Source organism: Sander lucioperca, chromosome 8 (assembly GCF_008315115.2).
Source record: "Sander lucioperca isolate FBNREF2018 chromosome 8, SLUC_FBN_1.2, whole genome shotgun sequence".
In the NCBI taxonomy this organism is placed as follows: Eukaryota; Metazoa; Chordata; class Actinopteri; order Perciformes; family Percidae; genus Sander; species Sander lucioperca.
Genome location: NC_050180.1, coordinates 28,621,601 through 28,640,481, shown reverse-complemented (window position 1 = coordinate 28,640,481; position 18,881 = coordinate 28,621,601). Strand labels below are relative to the sequence as shown.

The following is an 18,881-nucleotide window of genomic DNA, read 5'->3' as shown; positions in this document are numbered from 1 at the left end:
AGAGGCAAAGAATGGCACCTGCGTGAATAAAACTTTTCAGCAAGCGCACAGAGCAGCCACCACAAGCAAGAGAGTGTCTGCTTTATGAGAGCTGGAGGGAAATACACGCTCTTACAGGTCACTCTGCTTTCAAAGTGGATTTCTGCTTGTGTGATCGAAACTGACTTTTTGACATTTTGGGGGCGAAAACCAAGGAGGCACTGGCCTTATGATTGGTCACTTTCAACGCAATCTCACCCACAAACCGCCTTAGCCTACCGTGATTGACAGCTATCGTTACAGGAAGCACGAAGGTGTACCGGCCGAAGAAGTATTTCCATCTTTATTAACGATGTATCGCAAGATAGCACCGTAAATAAAGGAATGTATACCTAAGTGTCTCTCGTTCAGATATGTAGCAGTTATGTTATGTTCACTATCTTATTTCAGCACCATCAGCACCACAAAGAACATTTCCATATGTCCAGTGGGCTGTTGGGATTGTCATTATTGCAGGAAGTTGCTTATAAACCAAAGTATAGGACAAACTGAACATTTGACCTGATGATGGTAGTTCATCTAATGGACAACATAAATGTCTGCACCAAATTGTATGATAATTCATAGCTGCTGAAACATTTCAGTCAAAACAACAAATGTCAACCTCATGGTGATGTTAGAGGAAAAGTCAGGGAATCATCAAAGTAATATGAATACATTGTCTGTGAACCATGAAGGCTTGTACCACATTTCTTGGCAATCCAATAATCGTTAAGACATTTCGCTAAAAGCCAAAAAATAAAGGCAATAAAGTAAGCAGGATTCATCCTCTGGGGAACATAAATGTCTGTAAATTTTGATTAATCCAAAAGTTGTTGAGATAAATCAGTCTGACATTGACAGACTGACATTGCCATCCAGCGCAGCGCTACTAGTGTGGCTATCATCCTTCTGCTTTACATCATACTGTACATCTGTGATGTTTATCATACGGCTACATCATCCAGTGTGTCCAAATCCATTCATTTAAAGAGAGGGTGGAGGTCTACTTGTTAGGCCCCCTGGGAACTGGGGGCTTACAAGGTGTATTGTTTGCAGTCTGAGTCACTCTATATTTACATCTGTGTGTAACACAGGGCAAAGTTCCCACTGAGTTTGGTAATATTTAACAGGACAGTTTTAGGTGACATGGCTGAGCACCAAGCATGAGAAAGGTGCAGCATTGTTGACATGTATCCACCGTGTGTGACACTTGCCGCTGATCCACAGAGACCCCAGACTGAGGTGAGTCAGACAAACACAATGGGATTTATGGTTATTTATTGTTCATTGACTTTAACGTTATTCAGGAGATGCTGCTTTATGCTGTGTGTGAAAGAAATGGTTGAAAGACAGTTGCAGTGCTGCAAGTTATTTATACATAAGATGTCCGTGATTTTACTGGGTAACCTCTAAATAAGTAATCATACTCTGACCTAAATCATTTTAACTGAAACTGTTGCACTTTGACTAAACATAAAATGTGTGGTAAAATGGGAACTTTCTTGAACTGCCTTGAACTTTACTTTCAAGGCAATTTTCCTCACTTATTATCGTGTCTATCAGGAAAAAAAGGGCTGGATGTCCAAAAAAATTCTCCAGCTAAATGAAAGAAATCCTTCTTTTTAGTCAGCCAAAGTCTATCCCAATTTTACAAAAAAATATCTTGGTTCCCTGTCTACAAATGTCAAACCTGTGACAGTGACCCTTCATTTGAAAAACAAGTTACAAAAGCAATTAAATCACGTGGGGTGTTTTTCTTTTCAATTGGGGAGCATTTTAAAAATCTGTCTTTTCCAGTCTCGACCTGATCTAGAGAAGCTTGTTCATGCTTTTATGTCATCTTGGTTACAGTTCAATACAATTCTATATATTCATTGTTAAACCCAAAACAATCTCACAACCTCAACTAGTACAAAATGCAGCTGCTCTGCTTCATTTATGTTTTTTTTAGCTGTTCGGCTTTTAACAAATACTAGAAGACAAGATCGCATCAGCCCAATCCTAAAATGTTTTAAAGTGCCCATATTATTAAAAAAAATCACTTTTTCTGGGATTTTGGGTGTTATTTTGTGTCTCTGGTGCTTCCACATGCATACAAACTTGGGAAAAAAAACATCCATGCTGTTTTGAGTGAGATACAGGTTTCTGAATGTGTCCTGCCTTCAGTCTCCGGGTGAGCTGTTCAAAATAGGCAGGGCTTTTTATGTCACTAGCCGAAATGAGGTGGCTAACCGTAGCATGCTAGCGCTAGCATGCTAGCGCTAGCATGCTAGCTCGTTCTGAATGGCAAAACACTGCTACAACACACACTAGTTCACCATAATCTACAAAAGAACTACTTACATGTCCCTATTCTGCAGGTATTCCACGCAAAGTTGGAAGTGTGCCCTCATTTAGAAGAAGTCTCCCGGCTAATCCTGCCTTGTAGCCTACTACTGAAGTTGTAGAAACAAACAGCTAGCTAGATGATATGATCCTTACCTAGCTAATGCGCATGTGCAACTGCCAACAAAGATGTTACAGTAGTGAGAGGTCTCACTCTGTAGCTAAAACAGAGACCTGAACACAGGGTGAAAAGAGGAGCTGCAGCAATGTGCAGGACAACAAAAATATGGTGTTTTTTGAAAATTAAACCATGTAAACCTATTCTGGTACAACCTCAAAATACAATTATGAACCTGAAAATGAGCATAATATGGCCACTTTAATCCACTTTAATTCAACCATGTAAAGCACTTTTCTAACTTTGTTTTGAAAAGTGCTGTATAAATTAGGATTATTATTATTATTATTATTACTACTATCAGAAACAAGAACATAGTGAACAGATGTTGCATACATTTACTGTAACTTGGTTTGACTCTTCAGGTTGGTTAGACTTTATTGTATTGCTTCATTTTGGTGTCAGCAAATACTCAGTTTAATGTTGTTTGAAATGACTTGAATGCACAGGGACGAGTTAAGCTCAGAATGAAGAAAATAAGAATTAAATTAAATATAATAAACTCTAATAAGCTTCATTAATTTTTCTGACCTGTATGGAAAAACTTTACCAACAAGTGATTTACCATGTAAACTTAAAAGGTTAGATTGCAATTGATCCTGTTGTCTTTTATAGAAGATTTACTATATAGATATATGTTTTATATAGGCTATTATATAAGTTTTGAAAGACTAATCCTAGGGGTTCTAAATTCTAATATGCTCACACTGCTAACATGCTGATGTTTAGCAGGCATAGTGTTTAACATGTTTGCCATCTTAGTGTAGCATGTTAGCATGCTAACATATTTTAATTAGCACTAAACAAAAGTACAGCTGAGGCTGACTGGAAAGTAGGGATGGGGGAAAAAATCAATACAGCATAGTATAGATAGCAAGATAACAGATATTATATAAATAACAGATATTTTCTGTGGCAATACTGAATCGATACACAGACGCCAAGTATCAATCTTTTATTATATATGTGTTGGTCAGTTTGTCTGCTTGACAATCCCATTTTGCAGCAATAAAATTGAAGTGAGATGAACAGAGAACAGAAATGTATCTTTTTAGATAAAACAGATGTTGACAAAGGTTCCTTTTGGTGACATAATTTGAAATTGGGAAACATTTGAAGTTGGAAAAAAGGGAATAAATTGCAATTTATCGCAGAATATTGCAATATGCTTTAAAATCACAATAATATCGTATCGTGACATACTGTAAGTATCGTGATGATATCATATCGTGAGGCCTCTGGTGATTCCCACCCCTACTGGAATATATGGACCATGGAGGGCCATGGATATGTGTAGCAAATTTCATGGCAATCCATCCAGTAGATGTTGAGACATTTCAGTCTGGACCAAAATGGTGGACTAAAAGAAAGACATCATCCCTAGAGCCTTGTTGCTAGCATGGCTAAAGACTTGTGATTTGGATCAACCTCTGTAGGGAATAATTCAATTCTTTTTGTTTCAGGTCCGTTCAACAATGGATTGACTGGATCGACTGATTAAACATGGACATCTTTTCTCTGTTAGTGCTCCTACTTTCATGCAGGATTCAAGGTTTGATTTCAGCTCAAAACAAACACAGCAGCTTGTTTGATTGGAGATGTGTCACAAAGACCAGTAATGTGCTTGTAATAACGGCCACATTCAGTGCTGTGGTGTTCTTAATTAGAGGGCCAAATAATCTATCTGCACTTTATAATTAATTTTCTTTAAAATGACTGCCTAATGTGCCTATCTAGTTAACAGCTAAATGTAGTCAGTGGTCAGGGGACTTCAGAGTCACTGGTTCATGGTCCCAATAGGAGCATGCAGAAATTATGCTCATTAGACTGCCATTCTCTGATTGCAATGAAAAGAAATAACCATACAGGCTGGCCTAGATATTTCTCAGGCCTAATTTCCTAAATGGATGCATAATTTATGATTCTGCATTCTGGCTGTGTAAGGTAACAGCTTACCACAAACAAGTTATACATCACCCCGAGTACTGTGGTGTGAACCTCTTATTTCATATTTCATGGTTTGCCATTCATATTAATTCCTCTTCTCCTTTATTTGTCAACGATAGAAAGCCACAAAGATACATTGAAATTCAGCTGGGGAGCTGCACTGAGTAGGCCCTAACAGTTAGTGCATAGTGGGTTATTATGAACACTTCCTCATAGAATCTATTCTTCTATTTTAGCCCTAATCATGTAATCCTTGCAGGTTACTGTTAATATGTTTACCCTGCAGAACGATGCCGTGGCCTGTTGCTGTTACAGCTACAGATTAATTTACGCTCTCCTATTTTTGTTAGTATTTCTTCCCTAAATCCTATTTGCCCTTATTCATGCATCCGGCCAAATCACCAATCGCCATCTGGACAGCCTGAGTAAGAAACACATTTAGGGAGTTGTGCTGTCATTTTCTTTCTTTGTCTCTTTATCCCTCTAAGGCTTTCTTTCTCCTTCTTTCATTCACTCTCTCTACCAATTCATGACAAAAAAGCAATAACTCATTCACTTTTCCTCCTCAGAATTCTTGACTCACTAAAACAATGCTACTGAATTGTTAAGTTTTTCTGTTCTTTGAGCTAACTGAGTGAATGCCTCAACTTACTGGTCACTAATACTCCACCATATTTATGGGTTTTCTTTACTACACCAACTTCAGTTTATCCCTTGACTATAAAATGCAAAGTCTCTTCTCAAATAATATATCCTTGACACCTTCAGCAATGTCAATCTGACACAGTTTGGATGTATCAATTCTGATTTCTGTACAAATATGATCTTACTGTACTTAGACTAGACTTACTCAATAAAGAAAAGTCTAAGTCTAAGTCTAGTATACATTACATATTTTATTTGAGATCATGTTTGAAGGAGTCAGTTTGCATTGCAAAAAAGTAAAACATTTGTATGAAGTGATTTTCTGACAAGGTCAATAGTGAAATGATGTGGTTTATTGTTTTATATTGCAGAGCCAGCTTCTTAATTCTATTTGTCTAATATTACTTTGTTATATTACTAAATCTTATTAGGTTTTGTTAAAGGAGTAGTTTGATATTTTTGGAAATACAGAGTTTCCGCTGGTTGTCTGGCAACTTCTAGGTGACGACAGGACCCCAGGAAGCCACTGCACCCCATAGATATAAAACTGTTTTATATATATATATATGCTGCACCCAGCCAAGAAATAGTCCAGCCCATCTAACGCTCAACAAGATTGATTGGTGAAGATTGGTGATTTGATTTGGTTTTACTTATTATGAAAACTGTTTCAGAATCTGTTTAACATGAAAGGACTTGTTAATGTATTTTACATATGTCTGTCTTTGGACTTTTAGCAGTTGGAGCTCAGATGAAGCTGTCACCTGGAACACTAACCGTGCTGCGAGGAGAGGAGGCCCGGCTTACCTGCAGTACCTCTAACACCCACTGGACCGTTATGGTGTGGCTGCTGAATGGTACAGCGGTTCTCACTATCTCCAAGGAGATTGGTGTCCTGCCCTCCATCAACCCAAATGTGACGGCCGAAAAAAGCAGTGTCTCTCAGGGGGACAGCTGGGTGTTTGTCCTAAAAAACACACAGAGGCACAACCAGGGACAAGTAACCTGTGACCTCCAGGGTATTGATAGGAAAACAGCAAGCCTGTTTGTACAAGGTCTGTATGTCCATATGTGAGCGTATGTTTGTATCAGAGGAGGTACCATGTGCATATGTTCATGTATGGATGTGTGTGCATGTTACCTTGGTTCATTGTAGCATGAAGGCAGCAAGGGACTGTTTATTTCTACTGTAGCAAATTTCAAAGTCTTTTTGTGCAGCCAGCCCCTCTTAGGGATACTCACATTCTTGCAAACAAGAGTCTGCACACACGCATGCAAAGCTGCGAAGTAAACAAATCAGAGAACAAGTCTCAATTGCAACTATTGCAGTGTGAGAGAATGCAGAAACACACCAAATTTTACCTTGACGAGGCAAAAAGCAGCATTAAAAAATAAATAAAAAGAGGTAAATGAAGGGACTAAGCAGGAGCTGTGTAGCTACTTTCATTTTGCCCACCCACACATTGCCATCTCTACTCACAAAAAATAAAGAAGGCGCTCATGCTTCCTTTGAAGTGGGCATTAAAAAAATTAAAGTTTTCTGTAAAAGCAGCTGAACAAGCGCTTGAGTGACCAATCAGGGTGTATATCAAGGGTGGGAAGTCATTTGGGCCTGTGTGGTGGAGTACAGTGGCCCAGGCATGTTTGATGGTCTCTGTGACATTGTTTATGTTAGTGTGGGTGGTGTCTGGGATAGGAATTGATTGGCTCTCAGATATAAATACCAGGTGGAAGGCACTGGACTCCATGCCAGTCAGACCAGGCAGCAGAGCAGGATTTACAGGCTGCAGCCAATCTCATCTCATCTCATCTCCTCTCCTCATTTAGTGTATATTTGTATGCAGATGTGCTGTGCCAAAGTGGGTATGCTGTGTGAGGCCTGGGTGGCACATTTGCAGGCAAGTTAGGAGTCAGGACTTGATAAGAATCAGTACTTCTCTGCATTTTTGATGGTGTTGATATCTCAAGCTGGAGAGCACTGCAGCATTTTAACAAGTGGGACTTCCCTGATAGTAATAACCACAAAAAACAAACATTTAAACAACTAAAACTGTCTAAACAACCAAGTTAGAGCAATTTCACTTACAATTGACCATACCATTCACAAACATTTTCATTTCCACACAAATTTGGGACTGTACAAAAATTATTATGGTTGAAAGGGAGGTAAGGAAAGGGTTAAGCATTTTTTTCTTTTTGCTGAAGGCAGGGTAGTCGGGCTTGTTTGGGAGAGTGGAGAAGAATATGTAATTTTTTTTAAACTTAATTAAAAAGAAGGATCAAAGTTTTGTACAGCCTTTTAGTTCAAAGATTGCTTGATGAAAAACATAATTTGAGCATATAACTAATTAATGACATGCATCTCTGGGAAGATATTGACCACTCAGTGCTATTTATTCGCACAGCAGAGTTTTAGCTCACATGGAGGTGGTATGCCTCAAACTAGATGATAACTTATTTCGCAAATGCGTCAATACTTGCCTGGACCTGGGCTTCTCTTGACCTTATCATTCAGCTTATTTGCATCTGCAGTATGTACAAACTGAGTTGAGAGCTCAGCTAAAAGAAAAAAATCTGTGTGGAAACATCCTCTCTGCAAAAAACAAGAAGAAACAAAACCAATGACCCATCGCCTCCAATATATTACTGTAAGAGCCTCCATTGCTGCCAGTGCCACAAATCCCCACTGACATATGCAGCCATTAACAGTAGTGCATGGGGAATCAGGCCCTTCAGTCTGGATGCAGAGGATCACTATGGCCTGACACAGCCTTTGAATTAATTGTGCATCCTGGCACGCCCAGTTAACAGTCAGCAACTCTGCCTGTGATTTGTGTACTGCAGTTTCAAATATACTGTTGGAATAAAGCCACAAATCCACAGTGGGCTGGTTGACTCTGTATGCTATCATCCACACTCCCTGCTTTAATTGTCCAATATAAAGATGATGTAAATATGACAACACTGTCCACACACACACATACACACACACACACACACACACACACACACACTTCACTTGAGCAAATCAATATGGTTGCATGTGCTGTTGAGTACAAACAGGCTCTGCAGTGAATGCTAGAGCTGCAGAAAAGAAGAACTTCAATATAAAGAGTGAACATGCTGTGATGTTTTGTTTTTTTTTAAGATTATTTTTTTGGGGCTTTTCCCTTTATTTGTGATGACAGTGGACAGACAGGAAATGTGGGAGAGAGATGGGAGATGACACACAGCAAAGGGCCGCAGGTTGGATTCGAATCCGGGCCGCTGCAAAGGACTCAGTCTACATGGGGTGCATGCTCTTACTGGGTGAGCTAGAGGTTGCCCCCATGCTGTGATGTTTGGCCCGTAGAGGCATAGTGCCCTTCTCATTGAAATACATTCACACCCAAACATACAGTGCACGTTGTATACTTTTCATGTTAGATCACCTTTGTGCGCATACTCACACCAATCCTGCACACAGACAGCAAAAATTACCCTCTGAGGACCCCTGCTGAAATATCAGTGGAATTAGAGTTGGGTGGGGGCTCCTGGCCTTACACAGCCTGCCACAGCAGCCAAAAGTCTTCAGAGTTTCCCTACAGTGATTAACCAACCTTATGAAACCTTTTTCAGGGATCACTTAAATTGGAGCTTTGGGAGAGAGTGCTGATGTCGTCCCTTTCTCTGTTTAGATGTATCAATCTGCCATGATCGCCCAGAGCCCATCAGTCAGTGCAAATGAGGCTGTTGGTTCCTCGCCAACCTTTTTTCCAATGGTGCTGAGATTCTCTAAGAGCAGCCAGAGTACACTCTTTTAGAATTGGATGGTAGGATGTTTATGACACCAAATCAGGCATCAAAAAAATACCCTGGAGAAAAGGGACAGCCAATAATGCGCACAAAAGATCTAAGGATTTAAACCTAAATTCACACAGACATGTCATTTCATTTGACAAAGCACCGAAGCTTCTGTAATTATCTTTCTGTCTGTAGCAATTGTCTGTTGCATCCACCGCCTTTCATTCTGCCAGACAGTAGACTTCACATTTGAGATACTGTATCTCCCAGGGCCTTAAGTGGCTTATTTGGCTGGTAGGAAAGGAGATGAAGGGGAAAAAAGCATAAGCATTCGTCAGGCAATTGAGACTTTGAAAAATGCGATCAATCATTGAAAGTGAGCAGGCCAACTGGAAAGGTGATGCTCATCTTGGGTACAGATGTGTGCATGCAACAACGTGCATTTCAACAGAAATTCGTAGATTCCTACACAGTGTCGCTATTCATAAACTTATACAATCTCATGCATGTAGACTATACAAAAGTACATTTAGATGCATGTAAGCACATAAATAAGAAACCATTTAAGTTTGTGTATGTACTTTCTTCTCACTGCAGAAAAGGGCAGCGTGAGAGTCATTGGGGAGGATAAGTTGGCTTTCAAGGGTCAGTCGGTCCTGTTTGAATGCCAAGCAGCAGGATGGTACCCTCAACCCACTTTGCAATGGCAGGTGAATGACAAAAAGGTAAGTACATACATCCTCCTCACTATTGTTATTTTGAAAACTTAGCAAAGCATTATATATTAGAAAACTCTTATCAAGATCAAGGTACACTGTTGCAACTCTTCATTTGACACACAAATAGATTTAGAAATTAAGTGACCGGCCACTCAACAAGCACAACAAAAAACCTGTTTTATCAGCTGTAACCCCAATACAGTACAATGCACTCAATTGCATTTGGTTTATAGCATTACAAGAGGCAAAAAAGAGCAAACTTTTTTTGTCCATTTTTCACAAAATTCAGTTCTCTTTGTGCACATTTTAACTCAAGACCACTTTCATTTCAATTACCCCTGCAAAACAGCAGAAATTCAAAAAAGCTGTGTGCCTGTGCAGAGCCAGAGAAGGTGCAAATGCAGGTACATTATTACTCTCAGGCTTTTTGTTTGGAGAAAGTGGCCTTAAGACTCTTCCAGACCCTTTAGAAAACTGCACTACGGGTCCAACTAAAGTCTTAGGATTATCATGTCATTATATCTGGAAAGACATGTTGCTGTAGAATTTTCTCAAGTGTAATTGTTTGGTGCTAAGTACCAATAACCAAATGGTATTGAGCTTCATTACATTCGTGTGAGCTACAGCCACACTGATCTGCCTCTGAATGGAGCGTTTCAGCTATTGGCTGAACAAATCTAAAATAAAGATAAAAACAGATGTCATCTCCAAAGCAATTTAAGACTGTGGCCGCATCACAAGACGAAAAAATACTTTTACATTTGTATTGTTCCTTTTGTTTTTTGATTGTAAGTAGTAAGCAGAATATGAATAATACTAATTCTTTCTCTTGGCGCGGAGGTGAGCCAGGGTGAATACAACATCAGTAGTGAAGAGTCGGGGAAGAGCCTCTTTAATGTGACCAGCAACCTCAGCTTCACTGCAGCAAAGAGCTCTAATGTGGATTGTCTGGCCTCTGTGTCTGCCCTCCCCACACCACTGAAGAGCAGCGTCCGCCTGACAGTGGGTGAGAGAACACGGCCTTCGTGTTTTACAATTTAACACCCATGCACCATTAGTCTCTCTTTGTCTGTCCTAATTTAGTTCTCTATCTCTACATTCCTTTTCTCTTTTATAACCTGGCTCTCTTTGTGTTTTTTCCTCTTTTTATGTCCCTTTCTCTTTTGGGAGGCCTGTGAATCATCACTGGGCATTACTATTAAAGAGAAGAGTGGACGAGTGGAACAGAAAGGAGCTGCTAGATCAAAACTGCATGAGTTTGCATCACAGAGCCAACCTCTCTCAGGCCCAAAATGCAAATACTGCATTATTATTTTGTTCCATTTGTAGCTGTAACATTTTCTTGAAATCCACTTCCCTTGGCAAACACCCTGATGCATACTACTGCAAATTATAACAGAAACAATTGAACACACCTTTCTTTACCGCTTGTCTGCAAATCTGTAATTGAATTGCAAAGTAACAACACTGTTTCAGCATTTCTTTACCAAAACATTGAGGAAACCTTCTCTCTTCAGTTGCAGAGGTGGTGCAGGAGGGAGATGACTGCACAGTCCCTGTGGCGGTAACAGCCTCCCTCTCTGCCGTTCTGCTGCTCCTCCTGCTCTGCATCTGCACTGTCCTCTGGTATAGACAAAGGACACAAGCAAGTATGCACTTTTCTCTTACTTGAATTGCTCGAGGTGAAAAAATGTCACCTCCCCCTACACTTATCCAGTACAGAAACTGTGATTAAAGTATAATGAAGAAGATGGGCGGTTACACGCTGTGACTCGGCACTGCCCCAAGCTGACCTTCACCAAGGGCACGCTATATATTTTCTGACAAAGGCAGAACATTAGTTGTCAGCACAAAGCTTTTCTTCTCAGGAAAGAGTAGCAGCACAAAGGTTAGAGAAGTATGTGTACTGTATGACTGCAGGGTTGGAGGTTTTATAGGCAATATAAGAAAAACTGGGACAATTCGAACAGGAACAACTGTTCACCCTGAACAACTAGAGGTGCAGAGGTGGCCCTGAGCAAGACATTAGTGTGAATGTGCAAAGATACTTCTGTCACTGCAATTACAGTAACTTTGTTGAGTAGTTTTCTAAGTCCAACTGGAATTAAGTAGCATGTTTCTTTCTGCTACAACATACAAATCTCTCCTGTGCTCTTCGAAAGAGAAAAAAAAAACAGAAAACATCTACTTTGAACTTTGTGCTATTGTATTGCCTTCTATCAAATGCCAGCCAAGAAACAGTACTTCCACTTTAAAGGTGTTACAGGATGTTGCAGAAAAGTCACCCTTGGATAAATAAAAGGACCATGACACCAACCTGTATGCTAAAAGGATTATAGCTGTTGGTACACTGGCAGAAATTGTACCTTGGCGAACATGATGTCCTCACTCACACCTGGTTCCTGCCAGATGAGTCAGTGTCACATTAAGCTTTTTGCGACACAGATTGTTCTGTAGATTTAAAAGGAATAGTTGCAAATTTTGGGAAACATGCTTGATTGCTTTTTTGCTGACAGTTGAGAAGATCAATACCACTCATAACACCAGCTTATATTTAACTGACCGACAATGGGGGTATCACTCTTCTCATCTAACTCTCTGCAAAAAAGCCACTGAGCATAATTTCCAAAATGTTGAACTATTCCTTTAAGAGAGACATGTTGAATTTTTGTTTTTAAGTCTAAAGGTGACTAAGGCAGTACCAAATTGCATGGCTCAGGAATTTCTGAGAAGCCCATTAAAACCACCACACAGTGAGACAGTTTTACTGCAACACTTTTAGAGCTCATTACCCGACCGAGAATATTTGTGATGTGACAAGTTTGTCACTTGTCCAAACAGTGAGGTCGTTGCCTGTTGGCAAGTTGAAGAAAGAAAGTGGTGTGATGTTGTAAAAAAACATCTGGCCAGGAAGGAGGGACGTTGCAGAGATGTTTTTGGAGTGCCATCTCCGAGGGGATCGTTATGCTATAGCACAAGGAGATGGAGGAGGCCTGTTTGTGCACGATAACAAAAAGTGGCCCTAAGTCACACATTTAAAAGTCAGTTTAATCCCTGTGACTGAGTCTGGTCCATTGCAAATCACGGCTCTGGTTTGTAGCAAAAGGATTATCATAAAGCAGGTGTGACCTTTCTCCTCCGGCAGGTGATTCTGTACCTGAAACGTCTGATACCTCCTTCACTGTCGTCCTTACAGCTTTAATGTAAAATCCCTGAGCAAGTTAAATTAACTTCATGAGGATGTTTCACGTGTTAGAGGATGTGGCATGCTTCCAAGCCATTAAGCTCTTCTTGAGTAATCCACCTCAATGGGGAGTAATGTATGCTTTGTAATTATTGGGAATATAGAAGGGATCTAAAATTGTCACCCTCAAAGACTTTGACAGCAGGGATTTAAAATATAATGACGAGGCAATTTTTCTCCCTGTAAAAGAAGCAGTTTATATGTCTCCTGAGGCAAGTGCCATCTGCACCATTGTTATATTGTTGTGTTTTCGCCGTGGCCAGCAGGACCTTTGACTAAGACAACCATGAAGCTGTGTTACAAAACTCATTAACACTCAGCTCCAGCTTTCACTGTTGAACTGCAAACTGACTGGAGGCTATGATATTAGTGCAGAACCCAAAACTAATAAACGGCAGGACATTCACAGCTCTCATATTGCTGTAGATGCAGTAAGCAAGCACAATGGTTCTGTGGTCAATGCCAATGAGAATAATTAAGTTAGCGGCTGATAGCTCATAATAATTCTGTAAACTTAATGCCTTTTTTTTATCTTTCAGAACTGAGCCCACAGGAGACAATAAGGTAAGATTTAAGAGCGCTTTTTCTAGACAATTATTGCTTTGTGAGGCTATTGTCAAACAATGCAAACCTTCGACCAACCTTAAGATCAACTGTGAGTCCTAAGTGAAAGTGTCTGACTTGAGGAGCAAGTAGCTGCCAATAATCTGTGAACGAAGCAGAGATGTAGAGTTCATTTTTAATTCACATAAGCAAATATGAAGACTCAGCTTGAATCTCGGTTAATATGCACAACTTATTTCCTGAGAATGAATGGGCTTTTATTGTTCCTCATTATAAAAGAAAATTGAAGACATGAATTTGAAATTACATGCGTTAAATAGTCATTACATTTTGTAACAACTTAATTAAGATTCAAATTGTCCTTAGCTCATTTAAGAAGCAGATATATAACGCATTATAATTGTCAGCATTTTCCATGCAGCTGAAACACATTTTATAGCTTTTCCATTGAGCACATTGAAGTGGGAGTTGAGCACTTTAGCTGGGTCTAATAAAATGCACTGAAAAATGATGATGTTCATTTTTTATCTGTCAAAGCACTTTATGATGAAAACAATGCAGAGGCCCCTGATATACTGCAGCTTTGTGAGAAAAGAAAATTGTCTGTTCACAACTGCATCGCGTCTGACAAAGTGGCTCTTCCTTATCTGAGCTAAAGGTTATCTTTTCCATTGGACCATTCATTTGGGCAATTTCAGGTTCGACCAATCAGTGAGTGGGAGAAGCTTGGTTGCTGAGGCGACAAGGGGGAAGGTCAACCTGGGATACTCTAGTGAGGGCCCCACAGGTGAGAGAGACCCACATAGTTCACCATGATCATTTTAAACCTCAACTACAACTGTTTAATCACAATAACACTTTTGACAGCAGAACATCTGACCGTACAAATAAGTAGCTCAATTTATTCTGTCAAACTGTAGAATTAAAATAACTGTACTAACTGGTAAGTCTAATTTTTACAAACTCATAACACTAAATGACCACAATATTTCTGTTGGGAGTTTTAAAATGTTGTTTTTTACATGATGAGGTTTCGGCATAAAGTTTCTGCCTAATATGACAGTATCAAAATTACAGTTTAAACTATGATGGCGGTCAATTATGTAACAGATTATTTAATATAGCTTTACTCACCTTAAAGAACCTTTTCAGTATGTTCATGTGTGTTAGTTGTAGCTCCCTAACTACAAATATATATATATATGCACTTTAAATTTTTGCCAACCATTTTTGAATGCATGCTACACATTTTTAGATTTTTGAATGTTTTTGATGCCATTTAAGGAACATATTGGTTTCCATTAATTTGCATGCAATATGAAAATCAATCAGTTGAATCGATTTTATCACACCAAACAAAGTCAGTATTAATTATTTTGTCAAAGTTAGACTATGATTGCTTAGTAATGCGCTTTATTGTAGATTGATTCTCAACAACAATGTTACTTTGACAAAAAGCATCGCAGACTTGATGTTCAATGTGACGGATTACACAACGTAAGCAAGATTCTAAAGTCTGGTAACCCATATTCATATTGTTTGTAAAGTTAAGAAAGCCAATGGATGATTGGAATAGTAGGAAAAACAATCCACTGAAATTCCTTAAACCCTGCAGCATGGCTTGCAAAATGGTTATCTGTAATGCAAAGTATACATGTTTAGTAAACGGGGTAAATACTGTAACATAATACTTCAAACAATACAGAGCAAGTAAAAACTGTAAGTAATAGCTGGGTGAGGTACTTGCAATTGGCCAGTTAAGCAGCCATGAACCACATAATGCAGGTTTCAAAATCAAGCAAATCATATTTATATTTTTCAGACAGAAACAAACAATGCATTTAAACTCAGGATGCTGCGTTTACTTGGTGCACATCTCAGACCTCTGAGCCACTAAATTCCTACTATTCCCACTATTCTGCTGAGGTCAGCTTTAAGTCCAAAGTGGGGTGGTTGGAGCGGCTGTGAGGTTAGATCAGGCTAAATTGCTGTTTTTCACCCTGCAGATGCAGTTTACAATGAGCTAATCATGGAAACTCGTAGGCAGGAGGACTTTGTCAGCTTTCACAAGGTAAGATAGAGAAAGAGAAGGTGGGAGGGTAGGGCGGGAGGGATAGAGAGAGAGAGATAGAGACAGAGAGAGAGAGAGAGAGAGAGAGAGAGAGAGAGAGAGAGAGAGAGAGAGCGAGGGAGAGAGAGAGAGAGAGAGAGAGAGAGAGAGAGAGAAAGAGAGAGCGAGGGAGAGAGAGAGAGAGAGGGAGAGGTCGACTGTAGCTGAATAATGCAACCATTCATTCTGCAGCTGGAGTTTCTGCCACCCCCTCCCATGTTAATGAGAACAAGAACAAACTGCGCTGCTATATTGTTGCCTCTCAATTGGCCTCCCATTAGACAACTTGATGTCATACAGGGATGTGGATGTTTTTTGGCATTGCTCCACAAAATGCTACCAGTACTATTTTTAGCCCACAGGGTCACTTCTAAGTGCCTCCATGATCATCATCATTGTCGTAATGGTGTATCATCTAAATACTGGGATGATCTATAGGTGTAAATGCGGGCATGGATTCAAATTAAATATTGCCATTACCCTGACATGATTCTAGCCTGTCAATGTTGATGAGGTAATTGTGCTTCACGTTTTTTTCTAGGCCTTACCTGTAATCTACGAATAGATTCTGGACACCCTGTATTTATATATTGTGTAATATCCTGCTATCTAATAATGAATGGAGGGAAAACTGCATGCTTCTGGACTGGTTTAAGATGCCTCTTTTCCCAATTACGTCTGATGTGAAGCAGCTCTCACTTGAGGTTACAAGTTCAGTTCTGATTCACTTTCTTTGAAGTAACCTTATTACCTTATCTAGATCAGGTCTGCGTGTGATTGTACTGCACTGTTTGGCAACTATGATACACAAAAACCTCTCTGTGATTGCTTTCCATCTACAGTGCTGCATAAAACTACATGTGTATTGCCACTAAAACCTAAATGTGATGGTGTGCCCCAGGTCCCTGATGTCGTGTCCTCCAGCAGCCAGTCTCTACACAGTGAGAACCAAGCCCAGGTGTGCCTAGAGGAAAGCTCCAAGAATATCAGGAGAATTACCACAGTTTAAAAATGTTTATTGGGATATTGTTTGATTTAAAAAAAATTATTTACACTATTTTACAGTACAGTATTTACAGGTGGGCCACTTACCAGTGTTTGTACGGTATAATGTTTCACATTTCACATTTTTGTAAAGCTAGAAGCTAATGTTATGTGATCTTCAGCTAAATGTGTACAGCACACTTATTTTGAAAATATATTGTGATACCTTTACCGTTAACATTTATTGCATAATTTAAAAAAATGTCAACTGTTTTAGAATAATATACACAAAACATTGTTTCTGAATTTTCAATACATTCTATTTTTGCGTTTCTTTATGTTCTTGGCTTATGTTTCTATCATTTGTGCAGGACATAGTAATTTGCACCAAAACAGGACATAAACTATAGTATATACTTTCATACACAGATGAGTATTTGAAGAAAAAATTCCAGCTTATTAACCTTGGGTTTTATTTCAAAGCTGAATAAAAAAAAAATTAAATACAAAAAAGAAGCTGAATGATCATCTTATGCGTTCATGTTCTGAGATCTCAGCAACTAACTTGTGTGTGTTATAATTCCAAATAGATCACCTTGTACGGCAGCTGGATTCTCGCGATACCACGAGTTCACTCGAGAATCGCGGGATCACATTTTACAGGAAAATCCGTCTTATCTCGTCAAGTAATGCGTAGTAATTGTCTCCGAACGTCAGGTTAATTAAAAAAAGAAATTGGCCCAAACTACAAAAATAAGATCCAAATTGTAATAAACCAGAATTATCCTTTAACATATTATTTAGAGAGTGTACCAGCTGTTTTAATCCTATGGTTATTAAATACACTCTCTACACGCTTCGTTTTCTCAACAACTACCAGGCGGAGAGATATGCATCATTTCAAGGGACTCTCACTGAGCTGCTGCATGTTGATTGATATCCATATGGTTACGTACTAGTGTCTCCCCTGGTACTACTGACTGGTGAGGTTTGATGTGAGTTCCTTCAGTATTTGCTGAAAAGTAGATGAGGCTAAATGATTTTTCCTGTTCCCCATAGCTGTGACCTGGAAGAAAACAATGATCACTACTTATATCTAATCCTATATAGGGCTGTCAATTGATTAAAAAATGTAATCTAATTAATTACATACTCTGTGATTAATTAATCGAAATTAATCGCATACATAATTAACGGTGCTTGAACCGATAACTTTTTAAGAAAGTAAAAAAAGAAAAGAAAAAAAAAAAAAAAGGGTACTAAACAACAGTCGGTGACATTAAAGAACGGCTTGTTTATTGCTAAGGCCATATGGTCAAAATTAAATGATTTAATAATAATGTATAACAATAACAATAACTTATTTCACTAGTAAATTGCTGTTGAACGACAAAAACAACCACCAGATGGGAAAAGGACATTTACAATAACTTCAAATGCACCACGAGGCTGTAGTTTACCAGTTTCATTGAACGCACCTCTTCACACCTCGTCTGTGTTTTTCCAACGGCAGCTGCAGATTGTTACATACCGGTGTTGAATCCTCTACAGTAAAATACAGTCACACTTTACACCGTTTAGCGTTAGCTGTCAGCATTTTAACCGTTTTTAATCCAGCTACTAGCTAGCGGTAGGCTAACGTTAGCTGCTGTTGAGTATAGTATTAACTAGCGTCACGTGCAGCGGTGTTTGTGTTGCCTGTATCGTCTGTTTCAGAGCATCAGAGAGAAGTGCAGTCATATCAGTGGCACCAGATTTCGGAAGCCAGTGTTGGCAGGAAGACGATTTTTACAAGTAAATGTTCCAATTAATGATCCAGGCAGCACATTCTCGTCTCCCTCCTTATTTTACAGTTGAATGGTGGCTGAACGGCTCCGGGTCAAACGTCAATATGTAATGGATTAATCTGCGTTATTTTTTCTCAGATTAATTAATCGAAATTAACGCGTTATTTTGACAGCCATAATATATATATATATATATATATATATATATATATATATATATATATATATATATATATACACACACACACACACACACACACACACACAGTGTTGTATATATATACACCTCTTTTTCTTTTTTATATGTGGTAGCATCTCAAACTCAATTAATTTCCCAGTCATGGGAAGGAAATGGTTATAAAATAAAGTATCAATGGGAAAGGCTGTAGTGTAATTTAACACTATGTGACTGGTGCTGCAATGAGAACGATGTGGTGGCAAGGCTCTCTGCAGTAATGCATGGAATAGCAGATTTATCTCTGCGTGAAGTGGGTGACATAACATTTGCATTTTATAATCGTAAAGGATGGAGGGGAGGGGAGTGGTGAAGATGGAGGTATATGAATCTGCCAGA

The 18,881-nt window shown here is 39.1% G+C and overlaps 1 protein-coding gene across 3 annotated transcripts; it reads left to right on the top strand.

Moving 5' to 3' along the window:
* Positions 1-1,133: 1,133 nt before the first annotated feature.
* Positions 1,134-17,007, top strand: igsf5b (immunoglobulin superfamily, member 5b). 3 transcript variants are annotated; one of them, XM_031290741.2, is made up of 10 exons: positions 1,134-1,263; positions 3,988-4,076; positions 5,854-6,171; positions 9,497-9,624; positions 10,459-10,624; positions 11,136-11,267; positions 13,402-13,426; positions 14,125-14,213; positions 15,433-15,497; positions 16,438-17,005. In XM_031290741.2, the coding sequence occupies exons 2-10, from the start codon at positions 4,028-4,030 to the stop codon at positions 16,543-16,545; spliced, it is 1,080 nt and encodes a 359-aa protein (XP_031146601.1). In that variant the 5' UTR covers positions 1,134-1,263; positions 3,988-4,027; the 3' UTR covers positions 16,546-17,005. The 3 variants fall into 3 exon arrangements, with proteins under 3 accessions (XP_031146601.1, XP_035860501.1, XP_031146603.1); XM_036004608.1 differs by lacking the exon at positions 15,433-15,497 and having other exon boundaries at positions 16,379-17,007; XM_031290743.2 differs by lacking the exon at positions 15,433-15,497 and having other exon boundaries at positions 16,438-16,571.
* The last annotated feature ends 1,874 nt before the right edge of the window (positions 17,008-18,881 follow it).

Excerpts from the sequence above, each read along its gene's own strand:
- igsf5b (XM_031290741.2), top strand. The coding sequence starts at position 4,028 with ATGGACATCTTTTCTCTGTTAGTGCTCCTACTTTCATGCAGGATTCAA. Across the intron at positions 6,172-9,496 it reads AGCAAGCCTGTTTGTACAAG|AAAAGGGCAGCGTGAGAGTC; the intron begins GTCTGTATGTCC and ends TTCTCACTGCAG. Across the intron at positions 9,625-10,458 it reads GGCAGGTGAATGACAAAAAG|GTGAGCCAGGGTGAATACAA; the intron begins GTAAGTACATAC and ends CTTGGCGCGGAG.